At 39.0% G+C, this 23,038-nt stretch overlaps 2 protein-coding genes and 2 long non-coding RNA genes across 6 annotated transcripts in view; 2 read left to right on the forward strand and 2 right to left on the reverse strand.

The window, feature by feature from the left end:
* The first annotated feature begins 1,223 nt into the window (after positions 1-1,223).
* Positions 1,224-23,038, forward strand: part of LOC134159590 (uncharacterized) — a 31,413-nt gene continuing 9,598 nt past the window's right edge. Inside the window, exons 1-2 of the long non-coding RNA XR_009963191.1 lie at positions 1,224-1,252; positions 7,107-7,209. This is a non-coding gene — a long non-coding RNA (uncharacterized LOC134159590). The remainder of the gene's footprint in view (positions 1,253-7,106; positions 7,210-23,038) is intronic.
* ACTR8 (actin related protein 8) lies at positions 8,713-17,366 on the reverse strand. 3 transcript variants are annotated; one of them, XM_062610665.1, is made up of 13 exons: positions 17,181-17,365; positions 16,841-17,011; positions 15,778-15,888; positions 15,402-15,506; positions 14,589-14,762; positions 13,952-14,045; positions 13,196-13,328; positions 12,708-12,861; positions 12,105-12,200; positions 11,378-11,518; positions 10,700-10,964; positions 10,222-10,385; positions 8,713-9,436 (listed from the first exon to the last, which is right to left on the reverse strand). In XM_062610665.1, the coding sequence occupies exons 1-13, from the start codon at positions 17,307-17,309 to the stop codon at positions 9,293-9,295; spliced, it is 1,881 nt and encodes a 626-aa protein (XP_062466649.1). In that variant the 5' UTR covers positions 17,310-17,365; the 3' UTR covers positions 8,713-9,292. The 3 variants fall into 3 exon arrangements, with proteins under 3 accessions (XP_062466649.1, XP_062466651.1, XP_062466650.1); XM_062610667.1 differs by lacking the exon at positions 10,700-10,964 and having other exon boundaries at positions 11,392-11,518; positions 17,181-17,366; XM_062610666.1 differs by lacking the exon at positions 15,402-15,506.
* LOC134159589 (uncharacterized) lies at positions 17,764-20,888 on the forward strand. Its single transcript, XR_009963190.1, has 2 exons — positions 17,764-19,200; positions 20,673-20,888. It is a non-coding gene; the product is annotated as an uncharacterized LOC134159589 (long non-coding RNA).
* SELENOK (selenoprotein K) lies at positions 20,026-22,195 on the reverse strand. Its single transcript, XM_062610678.1, has 4 exons — positions 22,037-22,195; positions 21,466-21,556; positions 20,774-20,854; positions 20,026-20,122 (listed from the first exon to the last, which is right to left on the reverse strand). Exons 1-4 carry the CDS (start codon positions 22,053-22,055, stop codon positions 20,026-20,028), a joined length of 288 nt encoding a protein of 95 aa, XP_062466662.1. The 5' UTR covers positions 22,056-22,195.

The raw sequence follows: 23,038 nt of genomic DNA on the forward strand, positions 1-23,038 counted from the left end.
GAAACAGGGCTCCTCCAGGAGATGCCGGAGCGAGGGAAGCGGGGCAGCTGAGGCGGCCTCCCGACCATTCCCGGGAAGGCTTTCGCTTTTTCACTCAGCCCATCAGTGGGGTAGACAAAAGCATTAGCTTTCCTTAAACTAGGTCGCCTCGGCTGCAACAGCCATTTTCCAACGGCAGTGCTGGGAGATGTGGGGTGGTGGAGGTGAAGCGGAGAGCAGCGGGAAAGGTCCTGTGAGGAGGCGTCCCGCGAGCTGGTGTGTGCTGTGTTCGTGCGTGCACACAGTGTTCAAGGGCTGCGCTTGTAAATTGAGCTGGAATTGGCAATTCAAGGCTTTAATGGTGACCCTGAACTGTGTGATGTGTATTTCCGAATAGGTTAGGTTGGAAGTGAGCTAGTAGTGAAATGAATTGCCCCACCACCCCAGTGTGTGTTACCTGACTCATTACCTCAGCAATGACCACTAGCTGTTTGTAGCAGTCATCATGTGTAAGTGTGCAATCAACAGTAGTTTTCAACAGTATCCCACTGGGTAGCAAAAAAATACTAGGAATACTACAGGGCCGTTGCCACTTCCATACAACTTTTCTGCTGGCTTTTTTCTCAGTGTCTTCAGTATGTCCTGCTTCTGTGCAAGTTCATTGTAGGCTAAACTGCATTAAAACATAGTGATGAGAAGATCCCATAACATTTACTGGGAAATGGCCAAGGATTGGGTGTGTGCAGAGTCAATGCTACTGTGTTACTGTGAAAGTTGGTCAAAGAGCTCTCTTAAGACTCAATTTGGGGTTTTAGAAAGCAGACAGCCTTTATTTCAGCACTGGACATAGAGGGGATTGCTCCACCTCATGTGTGCATGATGGTTTAACTATGGAGGTTTTTTATTTGGGTAAAACATAAATATGCATTAGTTTTCCAAGAAACCATTAATATATTCATAATTTTCTTAGAACTCATTATTCTATGTAAATGCTTGTTTATACACATGTGCACACAGTCTCTTAGGTGGTTGTTGGGGGTCCTCTGGTGGTCTTCAATAGTCTTCCTCACTGTGTCTGCTAGATGAACTCTGGTTTTGTGCATGCCCTGCTGTTCTCTGGCTGTTGTCCATGACTATGTTTCTCAAAACTTGCTCATTCAAACATTTTGGTCTACTTTTGTTGCTGTTTCAAGGGCATAGTGTCACATGACTTCCTTTTACCTTGTCCGGACAGGATGAGTTTACTTTATCAGGGTATCTAGACTTCTCCAAGGTAGGTATCAACTGCTCTTGAGGGCTTTTGGAGAACGAACCCAAGAGTCTTGTCTCATTCAGAATACTCATGATAGAATACGGATGATACGATGAAGACTAATCAAGATTGTCATAACTTGCACTCTCTCCTGACATTTTGTAATGACAGTAGTCTCTTGCTACAGTATCTTCACTATTGCTCACAGGTGTTGATTATTTTCCCAAGTCCTTCCTTATCTCCCTGCTTGGAATGTACTGGATGACTAATAATTCTCTGGGATAACTGCTTGTAATGCTTTTTGTTCTTAGATAAGCAGAGAATAGTGGACAGTCTCTGGGTGGTTGATTATTCATACTCAGGCACCAAACTGAACCTCTGAATAATTATTCATTAATGGAAAAGACTAATTGTCTCCTGTGGAACTAAATGCATAGTTAATATAAGTGGTTTGTAATTTTTGTAGTGATTAAGAATACTTGAAATCAAGTTGATAGGGGTTTGCAGTATTTGAATATTTTCATACACCTTCAATACTTTAATTCAGTAAGCAAATAAGTCTATAGAAAATGTGTTCAATATGTGTAAGAAAGTAAAAAGTATATAAATATTAATTAAATACACACATTTAAGAACTATTCTATTTCTTTTCTTTTGAGTGAACAGTGAGGTTTTGATTTCTGGTTGTATAGCACCTGCTGCAGTGGAGTCATAGTCCTGGTCCCTTGCTAGAGCTTTTAAGCACTCTGATGACACTAATAAGAATCAATTTCCCTATGAGGGGAAAAAAAGAAAGTTAATTTGCTGATTTCTTCAATTTCAGTGAGTTCTGCCCATAAGATGTGGCTGAAGCAAGACCTAAAAAGGTAACCTGAATTACTTGTGTGCAACCCTGACCCTCACATGGAAAAAAAACTCCCAAGTACCAGTCTCCAGAGCTGATGATTATAATCTTATGGCAACTGGTGTTTTTGTTTTTGTGTTAGAAGTGTAAGAGCAGGATGGATTCTGCTATATGCATTACTACAGTTGATTCATGCTACATTAAAACTCTTGGAAAGACAATAGACCAATACACAAATTAGCACAAAGATCAGTGAATTTTTACTATCTATGTTGTTTGTGTTGCAGTATGTTTAAATTGTGGCTTTGTGAAAGCAGAGCCCTTAAAGTTGTGTCAGGCCATAATTTGTAAAGCCATAATTTGTAAGGCCATAATTTGTTTATATATTAATGCCTGGGTAGGTCAATCATAGGAATATCAAAGGTACTAATGACTATAATGTTATGTTCACATAGAAATGACCTATCAGCTCTGGACTCTACTATCCGATGGGCAGAAAATTGATTTTCTAAAAGGCCTTTTCAGTTTAATTATTAAAATCATCCTCAAAGTTTGAAATAATTGTGAAGGAGGAGATGTATAATACAACTTTGTCTCAGGATGATAGAGCTTCTTCCCTACAGATTTATCATCTTGTTTTGGCAGTCACTGATGTGTACTTTCTCCTAAACTTCTTTAGAGGTTGATGGCAAGATGTCCTGTGCTGAAATTTTAAATGTTTGACTAGGAAAAAAGCACAAAAAGCATCTGTGATTGAGGTTATAATTCAAAGACCAAAGGAAAAATGAATTATCATGTAAAGGGCATAAATCATTGGTGTTATGCCCTAGGGGAAAAAAAGAAAGTTAATTATTAGAGACACTGTAAATACAGTCACAACAGGAAGAAGTGAGTAAATAGAAAGTGAGTACACATTTCTCAGGAACAGAACAATACAGAAAACCAGAAAAGAACCAAAACCACTGATGAAGAGTAATGGATGGGTCCACGTTGTAGAGTTCTGTGGTCCTAATTCTTTAAAATGGGTTAGCAGAGATCAGGATTATCTTCAGTGACAGAAACTTAAAAGCACACCATTATCTTTTTTGAAGCTACAAACTACAGAAGCTCTGACTGAAGTAGACAAGAAACAAATTCAAAGTGAATTTGCTGCATCATCTATCTGGATACCCTAGGTTTAGTGACACTTCCGGATTTTCTATAAACTAACCTGTTTCAGTTTTGCTGCATTGTCTATTACAATGTATTCTTAGAAGAATACCTTGTAAGTATTCTTGCAGCTAATACTAACAATTTACACTAATTTCTACGCCAGTTTGTACAAGAATGAGTAATTTGAGAGGACTATAAAATAGAATTGATTTTTGAATATTCCAGTTCTGTTTAGCAGAGCACCAAGTGTCATGACCATCTGTCACTGTATAAATGTGCAAAGCAGCAGTCCTATGTAAGCCCTCAAAGAAGCGTTAGAATTGAAGCTGATGCTTTTCAGTTGCTGTGTTTTTAAGCCTTGCTAGTGGAAGGTCAGTGTGAGTAAATGCTTTCTAGAGATTAATTCAGAATCTGTCACCTTAAGGGGAAAAAAAAAAAATCATGAGCTGCTGTTGAAAGTCATCATAATAATGTTTATTCTTACCTTTTCAAGGGAAGCAAATGGTAATTAAAAATCCTGCCACTTTTTTCTGGTATTTCTTCTTATTGAAACTTTCCTTCTTATCTGCAAGGAAAAATTTCATGTAGGAAAACCAAAGTCCACAAAGTTTTGCCTGTTGATGCCTGGCTGTTCAAATGAAGATGAAAATTCCACAGTTCACTCTTAGTAGAAATGAATTTAAATATTTTTGTGGTAGTCTTTTTCACCCCTTCAGTCTTAATTTTTCCACTTGAATATGATGTTTGCTGTATTGAGGTTATAAGGTCTAATTGGAAAGAAAACGGACTATTCTAGAAGTGCAATGCATTCTTTCTATGTGTGGTGTTTTCTTACATCTTTTCAATAAATGGTTGTATGCACTCTAGAGATTTTCATGTTTGAGTATTTTTGAAGCATCTTGATAACAACAGGGATTAAAAAAGCCTTTGAAATGAACTGTGTAGTACAGCACAGTAGATCATATTTAAGTATTAAAATCAGTTACAGTGTTCAAAACACTTCGAAAGTTTAAACTCTTAGTTTCACTCTACAGCCTACCAGCCATATAATTGAAAGTATGCAGCAGTTATGGTTAGGGTGGTTAGAAATAGTTATCAGAATCAGCTGCCCAAATAGCCATTCCCTCATGAAGGAATTGTCTGCTGGGACTCTAGGAGTTTGCCCACAGCTCATCAGTATTCCTTCTTTCTGATTCTTGGTGACTTCTCTTTTGATGAGATGGTAGCTTCAAGAAGGTTTATGAAGCAGCAGAGCAGTTTCAGCAGTTAAGCGCATTCCTGTAGCACAAAATTCTGGCTGTGGTCACTCTTGAACAGGACAAAAATGGAGTTTCCCACTTCACCTCAAGGGCTCCTCCTGCAGGCGTGCAGGGTTGCAGGGGTTTGTTGGCTATTTGTGCAACTCAGGGAAGCTGTCTTACCCTTGGCTGCTCAGGATCACTCATTCTGTCCTTAGCTCAGAGAACTATCATCTGATCTTTTCTGTCACTTTGTTCCATTACTCTAATCTGGATCTTTTCAGAGGTTTTTGGTTGGTTTGTTTTATTTTAACTGGGTCTTTATTATTCCCTTCAATTGGCATTTTCTAGAACTGCCCTGTTTAGATCTTCCAAACTAGCATGGAGATAGGGCTTCCATCTTGTTGAGTCAGTCCTACTTGCAAGCATACAACAAAAAGGCACTCATCTCTCTTCAGCCATGTTGACAGTAGAGGAAAAAGAAATCAATTTTTAATAAGGCATTCTGTAAGAAATTTGTGTGGCATATGGCCTTGTGTGATTGGAATAAGTATAATGATGAAAGCTACAATTAGATATTAGGTATATGTGTGTACATGCAAAGCCTGTACATAGTTAATGTGCTGTTGACCTGATCATAAAAAAATTAAGCTTTTGTGCCTAATTATTTGAATCTTGCCACTTGACACACCGATCATATATAGTATGGACCTATGTTACTGGTCATTCATAGGTTCCTACTACTCAGTGGCTCAAATAGGGGTACAGTGGAAAACTTGAGCTTGGGGTTTGTTTCTATATACCTTTGAGCTCTTCAGTCTTGATCAAGTCTCCCTTTGAGAAAGTTGCTCAATGCCTTGACCTCAATTCTGCATTTGTACTTGGGCCTTAAATGTTAATGAATATGTTCCCTAAGCTGTTTTCAGTAAACTGCTCAAATACTGTTGTAGTGATTGTGTAAACTTCAAAATAAATAGCATCCTTTTATTTCAGTGCAGTTAATACCATTTTTTTCTCCATTGTTGTCACAAAATGGATAATAATCACTCTCACAAAGTGCAGTTAATGGTTGGTTTTGTCATCTATTAAATCTCAGAAGTGGTTATACTGCCTATTTATTTAGACCCCTTTAAAATCCCTTATGATGAAAAGTACATGTAGACATAAAATACAACAGTATTCTTACCTTCATTTTGTATTGTAACCTCCTTTTAAAGAGACACTCAAAATTTCATGTTGGCACATTTCATTAAATGCATTATGGATAACTTTGGCTCCCAAGAGTATGTTTGTGTCCTTGAATTTGCATTTAAATTGAGAACAGAAGTTGATGTTTCACATTTTTGCTTAATATTTGTAGGAATAGCTGCATGTAAAAACAAGTGTCACTGCCAGTCGCTGTGCAATTCAAGACATGCATTCTAATAGAGACAAGTGATTTTTGCAAGCACCGCTAGCTGCTGCCCTGCTGGCATTAGTCCTAACTATTAGAGGGGGACACTCAGACACAGAAAGGTACATCTAGAAAGTGCTAATAAACTTGCTTAGGTTTATATTGTGAACAAGTAGCACTATTAATTATGTAGGACGCCATTAACATTCCTGCTTTAATTAGATTTAGAATTATAGAATTATATTCTGTAATTAGGTTAGATTACAGAATTCTGAAGGGTTTTTATTACACTGTTGCAATGGAAGATACAGGATTTGGAATTAGCACAATATTTAGCTGTAAAACTGCTTTATTCAACCAGTGGGCTGCCATGTGAAAGATATGAATGCTTATTTCTCAATTTTGGAAATGGTGTGGATTTTTGTTATGTCTTGTCTTTTCTTCCTTCCCCCCCCCCCCCCCCCCCCCCCGCCCCCCCCCAAAAAAAAAACCACAACTTGGTTTACTTCAGTGAAATCAACATATAATTTCATCAATGTGAGAACCAAAATGAGCAATGTAAGAGAGAGCCTACAGAAAACCTAACAAGTGGTGTGCAGATGAAAGCCAGTGGCTAGTTGAATATTTAGCATTCCTGAGTCAACATTCCATGAAAACCAAGCAGAAACTGCTTAGTGGTTTCTATTGCATTATGTATCATATATATTCAGCAGATTTTCCCCTGTATGTTTGCAAAAATCTTGTAAAAGCAATGCTTTGGAATACAAATACTTGAATATCGATATTCTGTTAAGAAGCAGATGACTTTGGTCTTAGATAAATTCAAGTACACTGGCCTTGGTGCATTTTACCTTTCATTGCTTAGATTTTCAAGGTTTATGCTTAATATAGTAATGCTGCAGTTCAGGAATTATTTATTTTGTTATCAATTGCTCATGGTAAAACTCTAAACAAAAGGAGAGAACAACTGATGATGGAGGTACATTCCAGAAATATGGGAAGAACTTGGAGGCAGCAGATTCAGACCAGTATGTCTTGTTTCTTTCAAAGTAGGGAAGAAAAGTAAATAAATTAGTCAACAGCTCTGTAATTTGCAGTGTGATTACTGACCATTTTTCGTTACCTTTAAGCATGATTTCTCTTCCATATGCAGACATTTGAAATGTTCATTTCAGTAATCCACTAACTGAACACAGTTTTTTCAGGTGTGCAAGACTTATTTTAATGTGATTGTTCTTTCTCTGTCAGAGATCCTCACAATTGACTCAGCTGGAAGACTTGGGTGTTTTCTCCTTGCTGCTCTACTCATGATTGTGTAACTGCTGCAGGAGCTGCGTCATCACAGATCAAGGTAAGAGCTCTCACTGTTTTTAATTTTAGTATTTCTACTTTAGTAATTCCTCTTTGAGTTTTGCTGCAAGCATTTTGTTAGATAAGATTATATGTAAGAGACTTATCTTTTAGGTATCATGGTAATAGAAACTCTCAAGTTTCTTTAGGCAACTGCAGATGTGGTTACATTAATGTTTTAGTTTAAATCAGTATTGCACTTTTGAAGGGCATTGCTCACTGGCCTCACTGTGGTTTGGTTCATGTTGCAGGGTGGTTGAGGAGTGCAGCCTTGATTCTCTCAGGTGAAATTAAACTGGAAGATGGACTCTAGTCAATCTAACACAGACCAACCCCTAATGGATGTGCAGGCCACGGGAATGGGGTAGGGCTAAGCTGCAGTAACTCCCTGAAATAGTGTTTCTTGGCCCAGTTGTTTTGCTCTGTAGTCTCTACCATTCTATCAGACCAGGCAGGCCTGGCCTTTTTCCTTCAATGTTTTTTATTTCCCCTAAATGAAGAGTAAATATTTAATCTCTTAAACACTTGTAAAATCAGTGAATCATTTAGAGTGTGGACCATTTTTAGTTAGAACTTTCCTCTTTAGCAAACATCATCTGGGATCATGTGAGCATTTTGGTGTTTTTCTTTGCTTAGCACATTTTCTCACAGGTTTGGTTTGCAGAATGACTAACATATTAAGTCTGTAATGTAAGGCTGCTCCCTCACTGTAGATGACCTTAAGTTGTTCTAGCTACTGAACACTCTTTCTGCTAAACTTACCTGGGGACAGGTAAGTGCAGGTAAGGTGTCTAAGTTGGATCTATTTCATCATGAAGATGGGAATCTAAGCTTTAAATTCTAATTTCAGTTCATTAGTTTTGCTTTTCATACTTTTATACAAAGTTATCAAATTTTTTCCTAGGAAAAAGCAAGAGGCACAGAGCCAGTGTCTCCCCTCTACTCCCTTGCCATTTTAGAATGCCATTCAAATTGTTCACATTGTTTGTAGAAACACTAATATTTTAAGGGAGCGTATGAGGTCTTTTTTGCTAAACAGATTCTTTTAGGCACTTTTTTGATCAGGTGCAGCTACAACCACATGTTGAAAGTACTGGCTCTATATCCAGAAGTGTGTTTTCATCATACTGTCCTTTCTTTTTCTGTCAGCATGAGGGCTGCCAGACTGATGTTATGGTTGCCATGTGGGAGAAAAGGAAAATTATTGCAAAAGGTCCTGTAATGTGCTGGTCAATAACCATGACAACAGGACCCTTCATTACAGAAGAAAATCCCCAACAAATAGCACTTCTGGAGGTAAGGATTGGTTGTTGGGAGGAAAAGTCTGTGTACCTGTACCATGGGATTGAGCGTAGTGCTGGATGTACAAAAATGCATCTAGTTCTTCTGGGTGTATTATACTGGATTTATTTATTGTTTTTTAGTAGGGGAAAAAAATTAGACAACTACCATGGATAATAAGAAACTAACAAGAGCTTCTGATGTTGAGGGAAGAAAAATACTCCAAATTCTTAAGTCTTTTAACTGAATATAATTTATTATATAAGCAAAATACTAACAACAACTGTAGTTTTGGGTCTCCGTTTCACTTCTTCCATGATGATCTATATAACAATTACATAACTGTTATGCAATAACAATTCCATCTCCTGGCAATATTAGAGTAGGAATCAGAATAAGGCATGAAACCCACAACCTGCACTCTTCAGCTATTGCTTCTGTGTACATGTATGTGGCATGAATCTTGGTTTAACGTCTGCCACATCAATATTTTATGCCTTAAATTCCCACAAGATGCAATTCTCATACACAGAACTTGTATAATACGGATATAGTAAATTTGGAGATGACTGAGATACTCTGTACACAGACTTCAGTGCATACAATTCAAAAGGGGAAGGACAGCAATGCTGAAGTAATGTGCATTTCTTGCACCACTTGGAAAAAATAACAGTTGAAGTTAATTTTAATAAAATACAAAAATATCTATCAGCAGCAGATCAACACATCTGCACTGGAAAAAAGGGGCATCTGGAGAAAGGAATCTTCAGTTAGGCAGGTTCCATTGTAACTGTATCCATTCACTACCATACAAATGCAGCTCGCTCTCGTAACATTCTGACACCAAACCGCTGCCATTCTCGCTGATATATCCACAGCTCCTGAGTTGTATCAAGACAGGCTAAAACAGCACCTCCCTTCCATGCAATTAAGCGGGGATCCATATCCTAAATTGAAAACACAGATTGTACACAATCACTGGCCTAATTTTGCATAGTTCTCCAAAGCTGTATGTTAATTTTTCCAACAGAATTCACCTCTTAGGATCTTGAGGAGGAGGATGAGAAAAGAAGTTTTTCAAAATTACCCAGGAAAAAATAATGAGATAAGAATATGGAAAGAATAAAGATGTTTCGAGAAGTCACTATTTAATATGCCTTCTAGGCATGTCACAAACATCCCGCATTCAGCAAGGTAGGCTCTGACATAAACTCCAGTTTTGATTTTACAAATTTGCCTGATTAATGCTAAGTGAAAATGGCTCTTTTAATGCCATCCTTTATTAATAATAATAATAATAAATCATAATGCAATTTCTTGCTGAGCTTTCTTCAGAGGCCAGACTGTTTCTCTGAAAATATGGCCGTTAATCAAAACTAGTGGTCAATACTAGTAACACTCTTGCTGCACCTCTAACATCCTGCCTGTAAGTGGAGAGTGCTGTGCGCTAAAAGCTCTCCTAAATCTCTTCAGATGTTCAACTAATCTGTGGTTTTGAAAGAAGCATAGAATGATAGAATAGTTAGGGTTGGAAAGGACCTTAACATCATCTAGTTCCAACCCCCCTGCCATGGGCAGGGACACCTCACTCTAATCCATGTCACCCAGGGCTCTGTCCAACCTGGCCTTGAACACCGCCAGGGCTGAAAGAGTATGTTGTTTTTTTTTAATCTTTCAAAGATTTCAACCAATCATAATTTATTAACCATTTAGTTTTCAGTAGACAGTATACCTTGGGTCTTGTGATGACTTCAACATTTTCAACTACTCTTCTGAAAGAAGGTGGCATTTTGTTTAGAATTCGGTGTTGAAGAAACTCTTGAGCTTTATGAAACATGAGTCCTCCTCCCACTACTAAGATAGAGCTGTACATCTTCTTTTTTGTATCATCAGATGCTGGAATGAATGGATATATAGAAATATAACTGGTTTTTAAAGTTAAAATGGCCTGTATTTGTATTATAAAGAATTTAGTGCAAGTCAAAACAGATAGAAAACAATGTTTGCTTTTAAAATTATTTTTCTCTTCCCTGGAGATTCAAAATATTTAGCTCAAGAAACCTCAAAGATGCAAGTACAAGGAATAGTGTAGCTACTCTAGAAATGATAAAAACTTAGGGACATACATCTTAATTCAGTGAAACCTAGGAATTACCATGAATCCACACTGACATTCGTATTTTACAGAATTGTACAAGTGGAATTCTTACCACAGCAGTCAATACTATGAAGAATGGCTTTGTCAAGGCCTAAGGCTTTGCCTTCAAACTGAGAAATAGCTGTTTTCCTGGACATGTGTGCTGTTAAAGGTTCCTCTGAATCATTTCCAGACATCATACAATCACTCTGGGAAGATCCTAGCTCTACTTCTTGTGGGTACATCCTCTCTGAAATGTCTGAGGCTTGGCCTCTCAAGTCTCCTTCAAATGCACCAGGCTTTGACATAGATTTTCTATCAGCTGTAGCTTTTGAAGACTTAAAAAAAGAGAAAACAAGGGAAACTATATGAAAGATGTAAAAATATCTTCAGCAGGTTAGAGAACAATACAAAGACTTAACTAAATGCCATCTTATTTCCCTTCATAACAGAAATGTTAAGCACTGCATTATTACCTCGTATAATTTGCATTTTAATCTGCACTGTCAAAGTAAGGTTTTATTTTGAACTCCATCAGATTATCAATGCCATAATATGAAGCCCTCAGACTCTGAAAATACACAGCTCTAATTAAAAAGTTGTCTAGACATCCATAATTCCTTAAGTAAGTTTACTCTTTCATGCTCTGATTCAGGTAACAAGCTTTGGTTTCTACGGTGAGCTAGTGAGCTCTTATTTTATTCCCCAATTAAATAATACTTAATGCAAACTAAAATGAGCATTCACACACCTGCTCCTGTTTACTTTGTGTGGCTACCAGATAATGTTCATCATGAGGATCCTCAGGGTCACCTTGTGACCTGTGTTGCAAAGTTGTCATTTTTTGTCCAACAATTCCAAAAGTTGCTGGATAAAACAGAGCCATTGGAGCCTGAAGAATGAGAGATTTCACATGTGTTTATTCCACAGTTTTACTTTTTTTTTGGCATTTACTATTAAAAAAAAACCACAAAACCACCCCCAAAAAAAAAAAACCAAAACCAAAACTTTGTTCTATTTTCCCCAAAGTTCAAAATTTAGTATACATTTTTCCATAGAGTTTTGTAAAATGCTTAACTGTCTTCAGCTTTGTGTAATTAAAACCAAAACAAACCCACAAACCAACAAATACACTTGTACATGTACACAATGCCAGATTCTGGTATTGTACAGTAAATAAGTACTCAAATGCAGTTTGTTACCAAATTAGAATATTCAATGGCGAGCTGAAGCAAAATTAGAATTCTTCGCACTTGAAAGATAAATATCTTATTTAGTTGAAGCTACAAGCATTCTAGCTAAAGCTAGTAAGGCTTGTGCACCCACTGTGCTGCATTAGGTGCCTTCATGCATATAATAATTAATTTTAAAACTATCAAGTGTATGTTAAGAACAACGCATAAATCATGTAAACTTAATAGCACTGGGCTCAAATGCTGAATATAATTCTTGTAATTAAAAAATACCTAAAAGATCACCTGTAATTTTTCATCCCCTAAACGGAACTGGTACAGCAAAGCTGGAGAATCTGGATGCCGAATTTGGAACTCATGATCTTGCAATCCAGAAATATCCTAAGGTCAAAAACAATGTAGACAAAAATTTTGTGTCTTTTAGATACACATGATCCACTTAAACTGTAGGAACAACAAAGAGTAACAAAACTATTCAGACTATGAATGTAATTTGCCTATTCTTGAATTGTTTGGCTATTTTCCCTTTAGCATGATCTGCCAAAACAACCTTCTACATGCCTAAGCCTCTAAAATGAGAAGAGAAAAAAGAAGAGGGCTGCTGGCCAAGTAACTGAAGTTGAATAACAGTGAATAAGCAGCTACTATCAGCTTCTTTCAGTAATAAGGACAAAGAAACAACCTTTCTAAGAGCTGGGATTCCTTTTAACTAGAAGAAAAAGAACTTTCAAATACTTCAAGTTTAAAGCTTTTCAGACTCTTGTCAGTATTCTACTGAGTAAAATATTACTATTTATTCTATTTATAAGCAATTATAGGCTTACCAAAACCAGCATTCTGTAAAAGAAAAAAAATTACTTGGAGAATACATTACTTTCCCCTTCTCACCTGGTCTAGATGACAAAATGTCTCCTTGAGGTGCTGAAGCAACAGGCAATCCAACTTATTAGTTAACTGGCAGTCTCTATATGGGAATCCTGCTCGTTGCATAAGCCAATAAAAACACCTTGAGACATCAGATCCTCCATATGCAAGGCACAGCCTAAAACACAGGGAAGAACAAGAGTATTTTATTTATTTGCTGAAATACTGGCCTTCTACAGTGCGATGCATAGAAATACCAGGAACATTTTAGACATGCTGTGATCATGACTTCCATAAAGTTTGCAGAGCACAGTATCAATTCTGCCCATTTTCTTCTTTTAAAGATGTCAGAATTCTTTAAGGTTCATATTGTAACATGATGACCTTCTTAGATGACTAACAGTAAAAAAAACCCTGATATTTATAGAAAAAAAAAAATCTCATTTTTGAAGTCAAATCTTTGGTAAGCACCAAAGTACATGCTTATATTTATTCTGTGTATTAAAAGATACCTGGTATTGCGATGGGAAACACCATCTTCTACACAGCAAACACTTGTCTTCTGATCTCCCACATCTACAATGCACGCGCTGCTTAAACCACTTCCAAAGGTAGCACAGACAGATTCCTGGTGTACAACAATTCCTAGCAGTGCAAGAAAAAGGTATATCTAATTTACGCAAAGTGCGAGAGCCATGTTGCTGATATTTAAAGGACACATGAATCTCTTTTAAAATCTACATAATAGCCTGATTCTACACAGAGAATCTGTATATTTAGTGAAGATAGGGGTGGGCTTAGAGATTTTTTTGTTGGGTTTGTCCTTAAAAGGCTTGAGAAAAGCTATGAGAAGGGTGGATGCCTGTATTCAAATGTTCTTATTTTTTGTAAGATTAAAGATACTCCTGCCAGACTTTACTTTTTTTTTCCTAGTTTTAATCAAGTATTATTTGATTAAAATGATTATAATTTGATTATCAAATTATATTATCAAATGATAATAATTTATTATCACCTGTAGCATTTTATATATGCCCTTTAAGTAATTATAAAATAAGGTCTAATTTCACCCTCTGCTTTCCTTTAAACCCCCCATTAGACCTGTAAAAGAGTACCATTAAAAGAGACACCAGTTATGGGAAAAGCAAAATTTGGAAGGTGCTAGTCTCAGCCAAACTGGGAGTGATGTGCAAAAATGTGCCTTAATGGGAAAAAAACCTAATCTTTACAGTATGAATCATCAAGTGTTTGCGTATGTATGATTTTACCTGAGAAGCCCATCTTCATTAGGATCATATTTACCAGTTCTTTCACGTGTTGTTTATTATAGATGTCTGGAATCAGTAAAATGCACCTGTAGTACTAAAGATAAGTAAATTAAAGCCAGCTCTCAAATTAAGTTGCTCTTTACATTCTTGAATACCCGATTATAAGGAAGAAAGCGTAATACACAAGTTATTAAAAGAAGTGAAATTACGGAAAGGGAGAAGATTTTTATTACTTTAAAAAATGAGTTCAAAGGAAGTACCAAGTTAAGCGTTTACAGGCCACTAAAATGTTCAGAAGCACATCAGATATGAGAAAACATCTACTTGGCAAGCACAATAAATTATGCAAGTATTAGGCAACCATTCCTTGGTTGCATTCTTTACATTCAATGCAAAGGAAAAAAAGAACCAAACCAAACAGACTAAGACTGAAACCTCCTTGCTAGAAGTTCTATTAACAATTCTTATCATAAAGACATGGACAAAATTCCAAATTAAGTCTTAGGAACCATGCTCAACAGCAGAAATAATTTATTTCTTAAGAAAACCATCAGTAAGAGGTACCAATTACAGCAGGTTGCTTCTCCGTTATACTAAAATTTGCAGAACTGGATACATGAATGTGTTCACAGCTCACCTTTAGGTCTTTCAATGGTATTTCCAGATATTTTTGTATTGCATGTGACCATATAACTTCAAGGTCTGCTAATACTGCAGTGAGGGAGCCACCAGGTCCTGGATGGAGATTCAACTGCCCTCTTCTAATAGGCCAATGTATATTGTATGAATCTAGTGGATTAACATACAGTGCCTGAAAATAAGAGATGATATTCCACACATTGCTGTTCCCCACATATTAGTATTAAATACTACAGAAATATTTCAGAAGCAGATACAAGACATACAGTAGCAAGATGAAACAGCAATACAGTAGATTTATTTTTAACAGGGCCTGATTATGAGGCTGTAAATAAAAAAAGACATTAAATACATGGTTTAAATCATTTGAATGTTCATATCCATGGACATTCACTGAGCATAATGGTATATTTTTCCATTACCTGAAATTAGTAATTAAAATAATTTAAAGACTCTTTTAAGCTCATGAATACCTAATTACTCAGCAGTGATTTCATGTACTGATCCTTTAATCAGTTTCTTGTGTTTTCTCTGAATTGTACCAAATGGGCAAAGTTCTAGCCTACTCCCTGCGGAAACACTGATTTATAGCAGTAAAGGATACAGGACACATCTTAGGCAAATGGGGGAAATTGTCTCATCTTGTTGAATGTTAATAAATACACTGTTAGACCATAGTAAGTTTCTCCTGTATTGCTTGACTGAATTTCTGTGTTTTTCAACACATGCTAACAAAGCAAACTACTACTGATTACACAGCTGCATTAAAATATAATATGGAGCCTCATTTCAGCAGGAAAATGAATCTTACCTCTTCTCCTACCAAAAATTCAGGATGATTTGATGTGTTTGTCCACTTGGCCCCAGAACTGTGATCTAAAATAGCTGGCCGCATCTGTCTATTGTATGACCTGGCCTGAAATGTCATCAAAGCAAATGCTGTTGACAAGTATTTTACCAGTCACTTTTTATACATGAAAGAACAAAGAAACATCCCTCCCGAGGGCAGCCCTCGAAGAACCATTTTAGATATTAATTTTATCAGATCTTCAGAGTTCAGATCTTCACACAACAGCACTATCTGTATTTGCTGCATAAAGGGTATCAATGCTTGTCCACTAGGACACAGCATCACACCAAATAGCTTCACAAATGAACAATTTAACAAAATGTTAAGAATGAGTTACCTGATCAGGTGACACTGGTATGCGCCTCGCGCCGTTTGACATCTTTTTGGACCATATTGCTTGGTCCACCATTTTAAGGCCATTTTGTCTCTGCTCAGTACTTTCAGGTTTCTAAACAAAACCCACAAATATGCAGTGTAAGTACTTGCTTCCCAGCTACATGTCAGTACACTGGTAATACTAAAGCTCTTATTAAACAGTTAAATCATTACTGTAGTCGATAGACAGTAGAAAATACAGAGGTTCTACAATGTAAAAAAAAACATGTTTATTTTAAAGAAACTCTTTCAAACTAGAGTTCCCAACAGCTATTTTTCTAAGTCACTTTGAATCTTTTAATTGATTTTAATGGCTGCTAAACTTTATCTCCAGAGTATCGCACTCAGGACACTCTCTATTTAAGTACAGAAATATTAAGTAAGAGGAAAAAATGTTTAAATAGATCCCAATTATTTTAAGGTGAGGTTTAATATTACAGACATTAATTTGACTATTTCTTTTTACAAATTCAAATTATGAGTAAGATCACCATATATATTTTCTGAGCAGGTTGGACTAAGATGACTTGCTGTATTATCCTAGTTACAAATCTACTTGTCACCAGCACACTCAAAAACAGAGATGTCCAATTCTAGTTCTACAGCTAGCATTCTATGAACTGAAATACTGTGTGTGATATGAGACCATGGAGCAGAGAAATCAATGTGTACTCAAACTATCAATTTATTAGATTTAGATTGTGAACAAATTAAATAAAATGCTTAGACTGGTACAAGTCTATGGAAGGTGTCCCTGCCCCTGGCAGGGGTTTGAAATTAGATTATCTTTAAGGTCCTTTCCAACGTAAACCGTTCTAGGATTCAATGGCTTCAGTAAAGTGGCATCTACTGCATATTAAAAGGGGGGAAAAAATTGTCTTGGGACAAATCCGTCTTTTCTGGAAGTACATAATGCAGAAGGGGAAGGCACACACTGCACAACAGAAGATGCAGCGGAAATAGGGCATTAAAATACACGTTTTCGCAAGCTCGGTGTACGCTGTCACCGGTGTGCGGCCGCTTACATTGAGCCCGTCCCTAAGGAGCCAGCTGTCCCGGTAGGTCGCCTGCCCCTGCTGCTTGTGCCGCCGCGCGATAACATGGGGAATGCCAACGGGAAGCGTGTCCGTGGCCCTCCCGAGCCGCAGGGTGGTCGAGCCGGGGTGTATCACCACGATGAAGTTGCTCTGTATTTGCTGGAATCACGACAACGCGGGCGGGAGTGAGCCGGTGCGTGCACCAACCCGCCCCCAGACCTTTAAAAGGCCGAGCCCAGGCCTCGCTGGGCCCGCCCCAGTGCAGCCATCCGGCCGGCCGGAAGGGAACACCGCCCCGAGGAGCCGCCGCTCCGCAGCCGGGCCTCACCTCCTGCAGGGACTCGGGCACGGCGGCGGGGACGATGGGCCGCTTGACGCCGCGTTGCTCGCGCTCCCGGTCGCGGTCCCGCTCCTTGTCCTTCCCGTTCTCCGCCTCGCCCTTCTCCGCCTGGGTCATGCTCGCCGCCGCCGGGCGGAAGCCGCTTCTCAGAGCGTCGAGTGGCGGAAGCGGGCGGGCGTGAGCGTGGCACCGCCCCTCAGGCAGGTACCGCGGGGTGCCCCGGGGGTCTTCAGCGCTGCTAACCCTGAGCCGCCTCGGTTCGCAGCGGGGCGGGCGGCGGCGGCGGCGGCGCTGGCGGCTCCCCCGAGCTCTGCGGTGAGGGCACGGGCGGCGGTAAGCGGAGAACCCGAGGGGGGCCGCCGTAGGAGGTCGGACCAGGCAGCAGCCAAAGCTGCCAGCTGGGCTGGTCCCGCGGAGCAAGGAGGGCGCGGTCCGCCAGCTACCTAAAAACACGGCGTCAATGAAACCACCGTAGTACTGCGATAGGTGTGGTACATGTGTTAAGAAATAACGGTGACTACCTGTGCACCAGCGATCACTGTGTGGGAAGTTCCTCGATGAACTATGAAGATGCGGCGTCTGTTGGACTGAAGGCAATTTGAAAGACAGTGACTTTGTGCTGGCTACCTGTAAAAGCAGCAGGAGGCAGCGGTGGGGTGATTTCACCAAGCCAGCTAATTAGTAGATGTGTATGCTAACCAAAAGGCATTGCTGGATGTTACTAAAGAGAATATTAGAGAAGTGTAACTAGAAAAATTGCAGTGGCACCTTTGTAGAAGATAATTTGGATTCTTGGTAGCCAATCTTTTTTCAAATACATACAGCTCTCTCTGCCTAAACAGAAAACCCACCCCGAGCCCCAAGACCAGCAGTAAAAACTGCCATCCTGAAATGGAGCAAATTACTTAAAAGGTAATTACTGTTTAAAAGAAACTCTTCTGTGTTAGCACTTGGTATTTGAGTTTGCTGGTACTTAAGTTTTTCTTCATGTAAGAAAAGCAAAGCCTTAATTTAATTGAGAAAAGTCTTGTGCAGCAAATGGGCTTTTATGGTGGGGTGTTTATAATGGAGAAGGAAGCTGCTTCAAGAGGTGCTTATGAACCAGGTATGCTGTAAAACCCTTTATGGCCCTTAAGGAAGTGAGTTTGTGGAATGCATGGATTGTAAAAGTTATTTGTGAGTTGCATTTTAAAAGTGGTTTTAGGTTATCAATACCATAAAAATACAGAATGTTAGTACTGACAAAAAATAAATACAAAACCTATTGGGAAGCATTTCTTTGACTCTTGAGGGCCCTTCTGTAGCAATTACATGTTCTTCCTCATTTGAAAAGGGTTTTCTGTACTTCAGACAGATTTTTCTAGGAATGATGTCACAAGCCAAATTATTTATTACTTTGCAGCTACAGTAAAATACTCAGAAACTATATATACTAAGACTTCAGACAGTAAACACATATTTAATGAAACTGTGGTTCAGTTACACTGGATCCTTGAAGGAGTTCCCAGTGCAACTTCATTAATCTGTTTGTATCACAGAACAGTTTCCAGTTTAGACATGCACATTCACAACATTCAAGCTCATTTGGTCCACTGCTAAACTCTTCTTCCGTTTCATCTTGCAAATGTGCATGCTTTTGCTTGCCTCTTCAGCAAGTGTTTACCTAAAAGACAAAGTAATTACAGTAGCTTTAAAGGCCTTTATTTGTGAGATAAAACTATGTAAGAAATATTTTTTAAAATAAAATCCTTCTTAATTTAGCTAAATGAGACACGCTAAAGGCTTGCAAACTTCTATTCCTGAGTACGTTACACAGTGCTGGTATTACCTAAAAACTCTTCTGTCAGCCTTTGCTGGCCTTATGTCTTGTCAGAAAGAAAAAAAACCCAAACATCGAAATGAAAAAAAAAAAAAAAATCATGGAAAGCAGCTTATCCTTCTTCTAGGGAACTGAAGTCCTGGTGCATGTGCTTTTTGGAATATGAACTTTTCCCTACAGGATTTACAGGTATTAACCACCTGCATGCGTTTGCTTTTTTTTTTTCTTGTAACTTTTGTTATGGTAACAATGGGGAGTGGTTCATGAAACAGAAGGATTGTTTACAGAAGTCTTAAAGTAAATTAAACTATACGATACATGCATCCAGTGTTAGATGAATATTAGCCAAGCTAATAAACCACATTTAAAGTTCAGGCAGTTATAAGAAATACAAAGACCAGGGCTTTTTACCTTCTTTTTTTTTTTCTTGCCCCCCTCCTCCTTTTAAGCAACTCTGATTTATATGCTCTGATTAATATGCTTTATTCAATTTAGTAGAATTGAAGATTTGCATAGCTATATCACAGTAACAGAAAAAAAAGATTTCTACTAATAGACCTTTAACAACTTCATTAATTTCTTCCTTTCCTATTGAGAAGCATCTAGTTTAAGCAAAAAACCTCATGCATCATATGATAAGTATCAGAAATGCAAACAGAGTTTCAGTCACTATTGTTGTGGCCAGGACTTGTCATTTTGTTGGCTGCAAATTTAAAGTTATAAATATTTTTACCAGTGTTCAAAAATTTTTGCTGTACTTCATATATCCATTTCTATGCAATTAAAAGTAGAAGCTCAATGTTCTGAGCCAAAACCTTTTACTCTCCCTTCTCTCTCCCCGCCCTCCTTTACTGAAAGTACCTAACCACTTTGATTCTCTTCCCAGTTTGGTAACTTTTGCAAAAGGGAGGACAAATGGAGGACTCTGTTCTACCTTTTCAATTATTACTGTTATTAAAAAATAAACACCAAACCAGAAAACAAAGTTCAAAGCAGGATACAGCAGATTTGGAGTTACCTTCCTCATCCACCTCCAGCCATTGGTGGTGGACTGGGGCCTCCAGCCCAGTGATTTATCTGACCCATCCTACGGCGAGGAAGTGCTGGGGGCCTGAAAAGAAAGCAAGAAGAACATCTATTTAATCAGCATTGAATTGTTAAACTAGAAATAGGAGAATACTGTCTCTAAATGATGGTAATTAAAAAATCTGAACTCTGGAAGAGTTGTTTAGGCTTCATGTGAAAAGCTGTAAATTTAAATCCCAACCCCTCACAAAAATTCTCATACGCAAACTATTCTAATTACTTCTCTGTCTCTGAAGATAAAGCTGTGGCTACCTGAGCCTTTTACAGAGTCTTACAAAAAAAAAGGTAGACAAGCCATTAGAAAACATCATACCTATAGTGTTTATAGAAATTATATTCCTATAACTGTTTTGCTTTATCTGTAGGTAATCCAGTACATGATTGTTTTAATGTAAATCAAATGCTGAATATAAGCAAGTATAACAAAAAAGAATTCAACACAGATGCATACTGTCTATTAGGCAGGTCTGAAAAACAGTTTCAGTGCGAGTTAGACTATAACACTATTACAGCTACCCAAAGCTACCCATTGTTATCAGTGAGTTTCAGACAAAATACTGCAGATAACATTTTAGTCTTACATGATCCAGTTCAATGACAACTGTAATCTGAATATGTGTCACTTTGCTAAGATAAATCAGAAAAAAGTAGAACTAGTGTGAACATGAAAGAATACCCTCTGCCATCATTGTTTCCTGAATAGGAGGATGATGTGTAGCCTCGTCTTCTCAAATCTGGATGAATAATGCTCTGGAAACTGAAAAATAAGAACAGGTGTTGGGTGAACTGATTGCTCGATATAGTTTCTGATTTTTTTGGCTGTGATATAAGAAATGGCCTGAACAGTAAGCAGTGTTCAGGAGTGAACAGCATCATCTTTTCAAGATCACCATTTAATAAATTTGGCAATTTTTCTCCTACATGTGAAAATCTGAATTAATTCTAGATTATACTCAGGCTTAAGATAGAAAATCACAAATTTTTCTGATTACTGATGTGTCATTATTTTTACATAGCCAAAATCTATTGTCAGTGGTAGAAAATCTTAAAATAGTACCTTAATTATTTGACCACCTAGTAGAAGCTGTTTAACAAAACCATATGCTTTTGATTTTTTGCACTATTAAAATGGAAGAAATGTCAAGACAACTCATCTGGAGTGCCAATAAGCTAGCATCACTTTTTGTTAGATATACTCTAGGGGGTAATAACTAAAGACACACTAGAGTAGAGCATGTGTTTTGTGGACAGTCAATACAGAACACTGAAGCATAATCTGACTTTTTATTGCTGTGTTATGTACAGCACTAAGTAGCTTCTACATAGAACACGTCTGAAACCTCACCAAAAGGATTAATTGCTACTTACAACAGAACCACAAAATCTGCTATAGACCAGAAGAAATCTGTTATAGATGACAATCGCCAAGGAGCCCGGCTCCGGTTGTCTAAAACTTGTCCTGCAACACATCAAAGCACATATGAGCCAGGGATGAGTGTATGACAGCTTATGGTGTTTTACACCGCAACGTATCTGTCCATTCTGGAGCTGACACGGGGCTAGAGGTGGAGAACGCGCCCTTCGTTGGCAGCGACGGGAGGTTTAGTTCCCTGCCAGGTGTCGTCCAAGTACTTGAAATAACCGGATCGCCGCCGCCGCCACCACCCAATACTGTACGGGTGAACCTACTCGTACGGTCTCTGCTTCCCTGTCTGCAGTCGGAGTGCCTCCCATTTACGCTTCGGAGGTTTACGGAACACATTCAGGAGCCCTTTAAGGGCTGCTCGGGAGCACGTACGGGCTCGAACGCAGACTGCAGGGCTGATGTGGCAGCGGGAAAGCTGCTGGGCTCTCCCCACCGGCGGCGGTGCGCCTTGACGGCGCCCTGCGAGCGCAAACCCGGACTCCCCTCCACCCTCCGCCACAGGCCGCCGCTCACCGTTAGAGATGTACACCATGGCTGCGGCCCCCCGCGCTGCCGCGTCACCTCTCCGCGGCCGCCCTACGCCTGCGCGGGAGGGAGACGCATGCCCAGACTTGCCGCGGGCCGGAGCCTCGCTTCCGCCGGGCGGGGCTGAGGGGAAAGAGGCGGGGCGGTGCCGGGACGGGCGGTGCTTGCTGCCATGGCTCCCGTGGGCCAGCGGCTGCCCCGGTTCCCCGTTCTTCGGTCCCAGCGGGGATCGTTGTGACGGCAGGAGCCTGTTAGTGCTGTGCTGGCCGCGTTCAGGTGCGGAGGCTCCTCCCGCAGAGAGGGCGGTTCTGGTTCGCTCCCGTAGTGTGTTTGTTGCAGTGCTTACATCGCTGTGTAGTGCTGCATCGGGGCTGTCGTGCTGTTCCCGAAAACTGAGTTTTCCAACAATAGCAGGAAACAGTAGGCGTAGTTAGTAGTGTGCCTGGGACATTTCCATAAAAATTGGAACTCTTGGGGAGCTTCTGCCGGGCCTCAGAGAAAAGCCCGTGCTTTGTTTTGGGTCGCTGCTTCCTTTATTTGTTGAAGGGTCTTGTCTATCCTCCATGGCTTTCTCTCATGGGCTATTGACAGTGGTAACTCACTGTAGTAATATTAGAAATATAACCAAATGCAGATAATTATTTAAAACTGCTCTCCAGAGGCAACTTTTACTCCTTTTATGTAGCAACATGTATATGGCAGGAATGTTCTGCCCAGAGTGTTTGCTTATTTTATTTTTATAAACATACTGTCCTGCAAATAGTGCCAGCATTTCTTCTTATGGAGAACCTATGCTTGTAAAGTTGGAGGTCACTATGTGCTATACAGGCAAATTTAATGTGATGCCTTACAATTTTTTTTTTAATTATTATTTTAAGGCAGTAGAGAAGGAATGTGCAGTTCTACTAGGAAACAGAAGTAGTGAAAATCAGTAGAAAAGTATTTTAAAGTCTTTTAAGACTACCTTTGCAAGACCTATCTTTTCCCTAC

Source organism: Pezoporus occidentalis, unplaced genomic scaffold (assembly GCF_034315485.1).
Source record: "Pezoporus occidentalis ecotype Australia unplaced genomic scaffold, CSIRO_AGI_Poc_V1 ctg149, whole genome shotgun sequence".
NCBI lineage: Eukaryota > Metazoa > Chordata > Aves > Psittaciformes > Psittacidae > Pezoporus > Pezoporus occidentalis.

What these genes read in the sequence shown, in the direction of transcription:
- ACTR8 (XM_062610665.1), bottom strand. Translation starts at nt 17,309, where the DNA reads ATGACCCAGGCGGAGAAGGGCGAGGCGGAGAACGGGAAGGACAAGGAG. An exon ending in CACAAAGTAAACAGGAGCAG is followed by an intron (nt 10,965 to 11,377) that starts GTGTGTGAATGC and finishes TCTTTTTTTAAG; the next exon opens with TCTTCAAAAGCTACAGCTGA. An exon ending in AAGTCATCACAAGACCCAAG is followed by an intron (nt 9,437 to 10,221) that starts GTATACTGTCTA and finishes TTTTCAATTTAG; the next exon opens with GATATGGATCCCCGCTTAAT.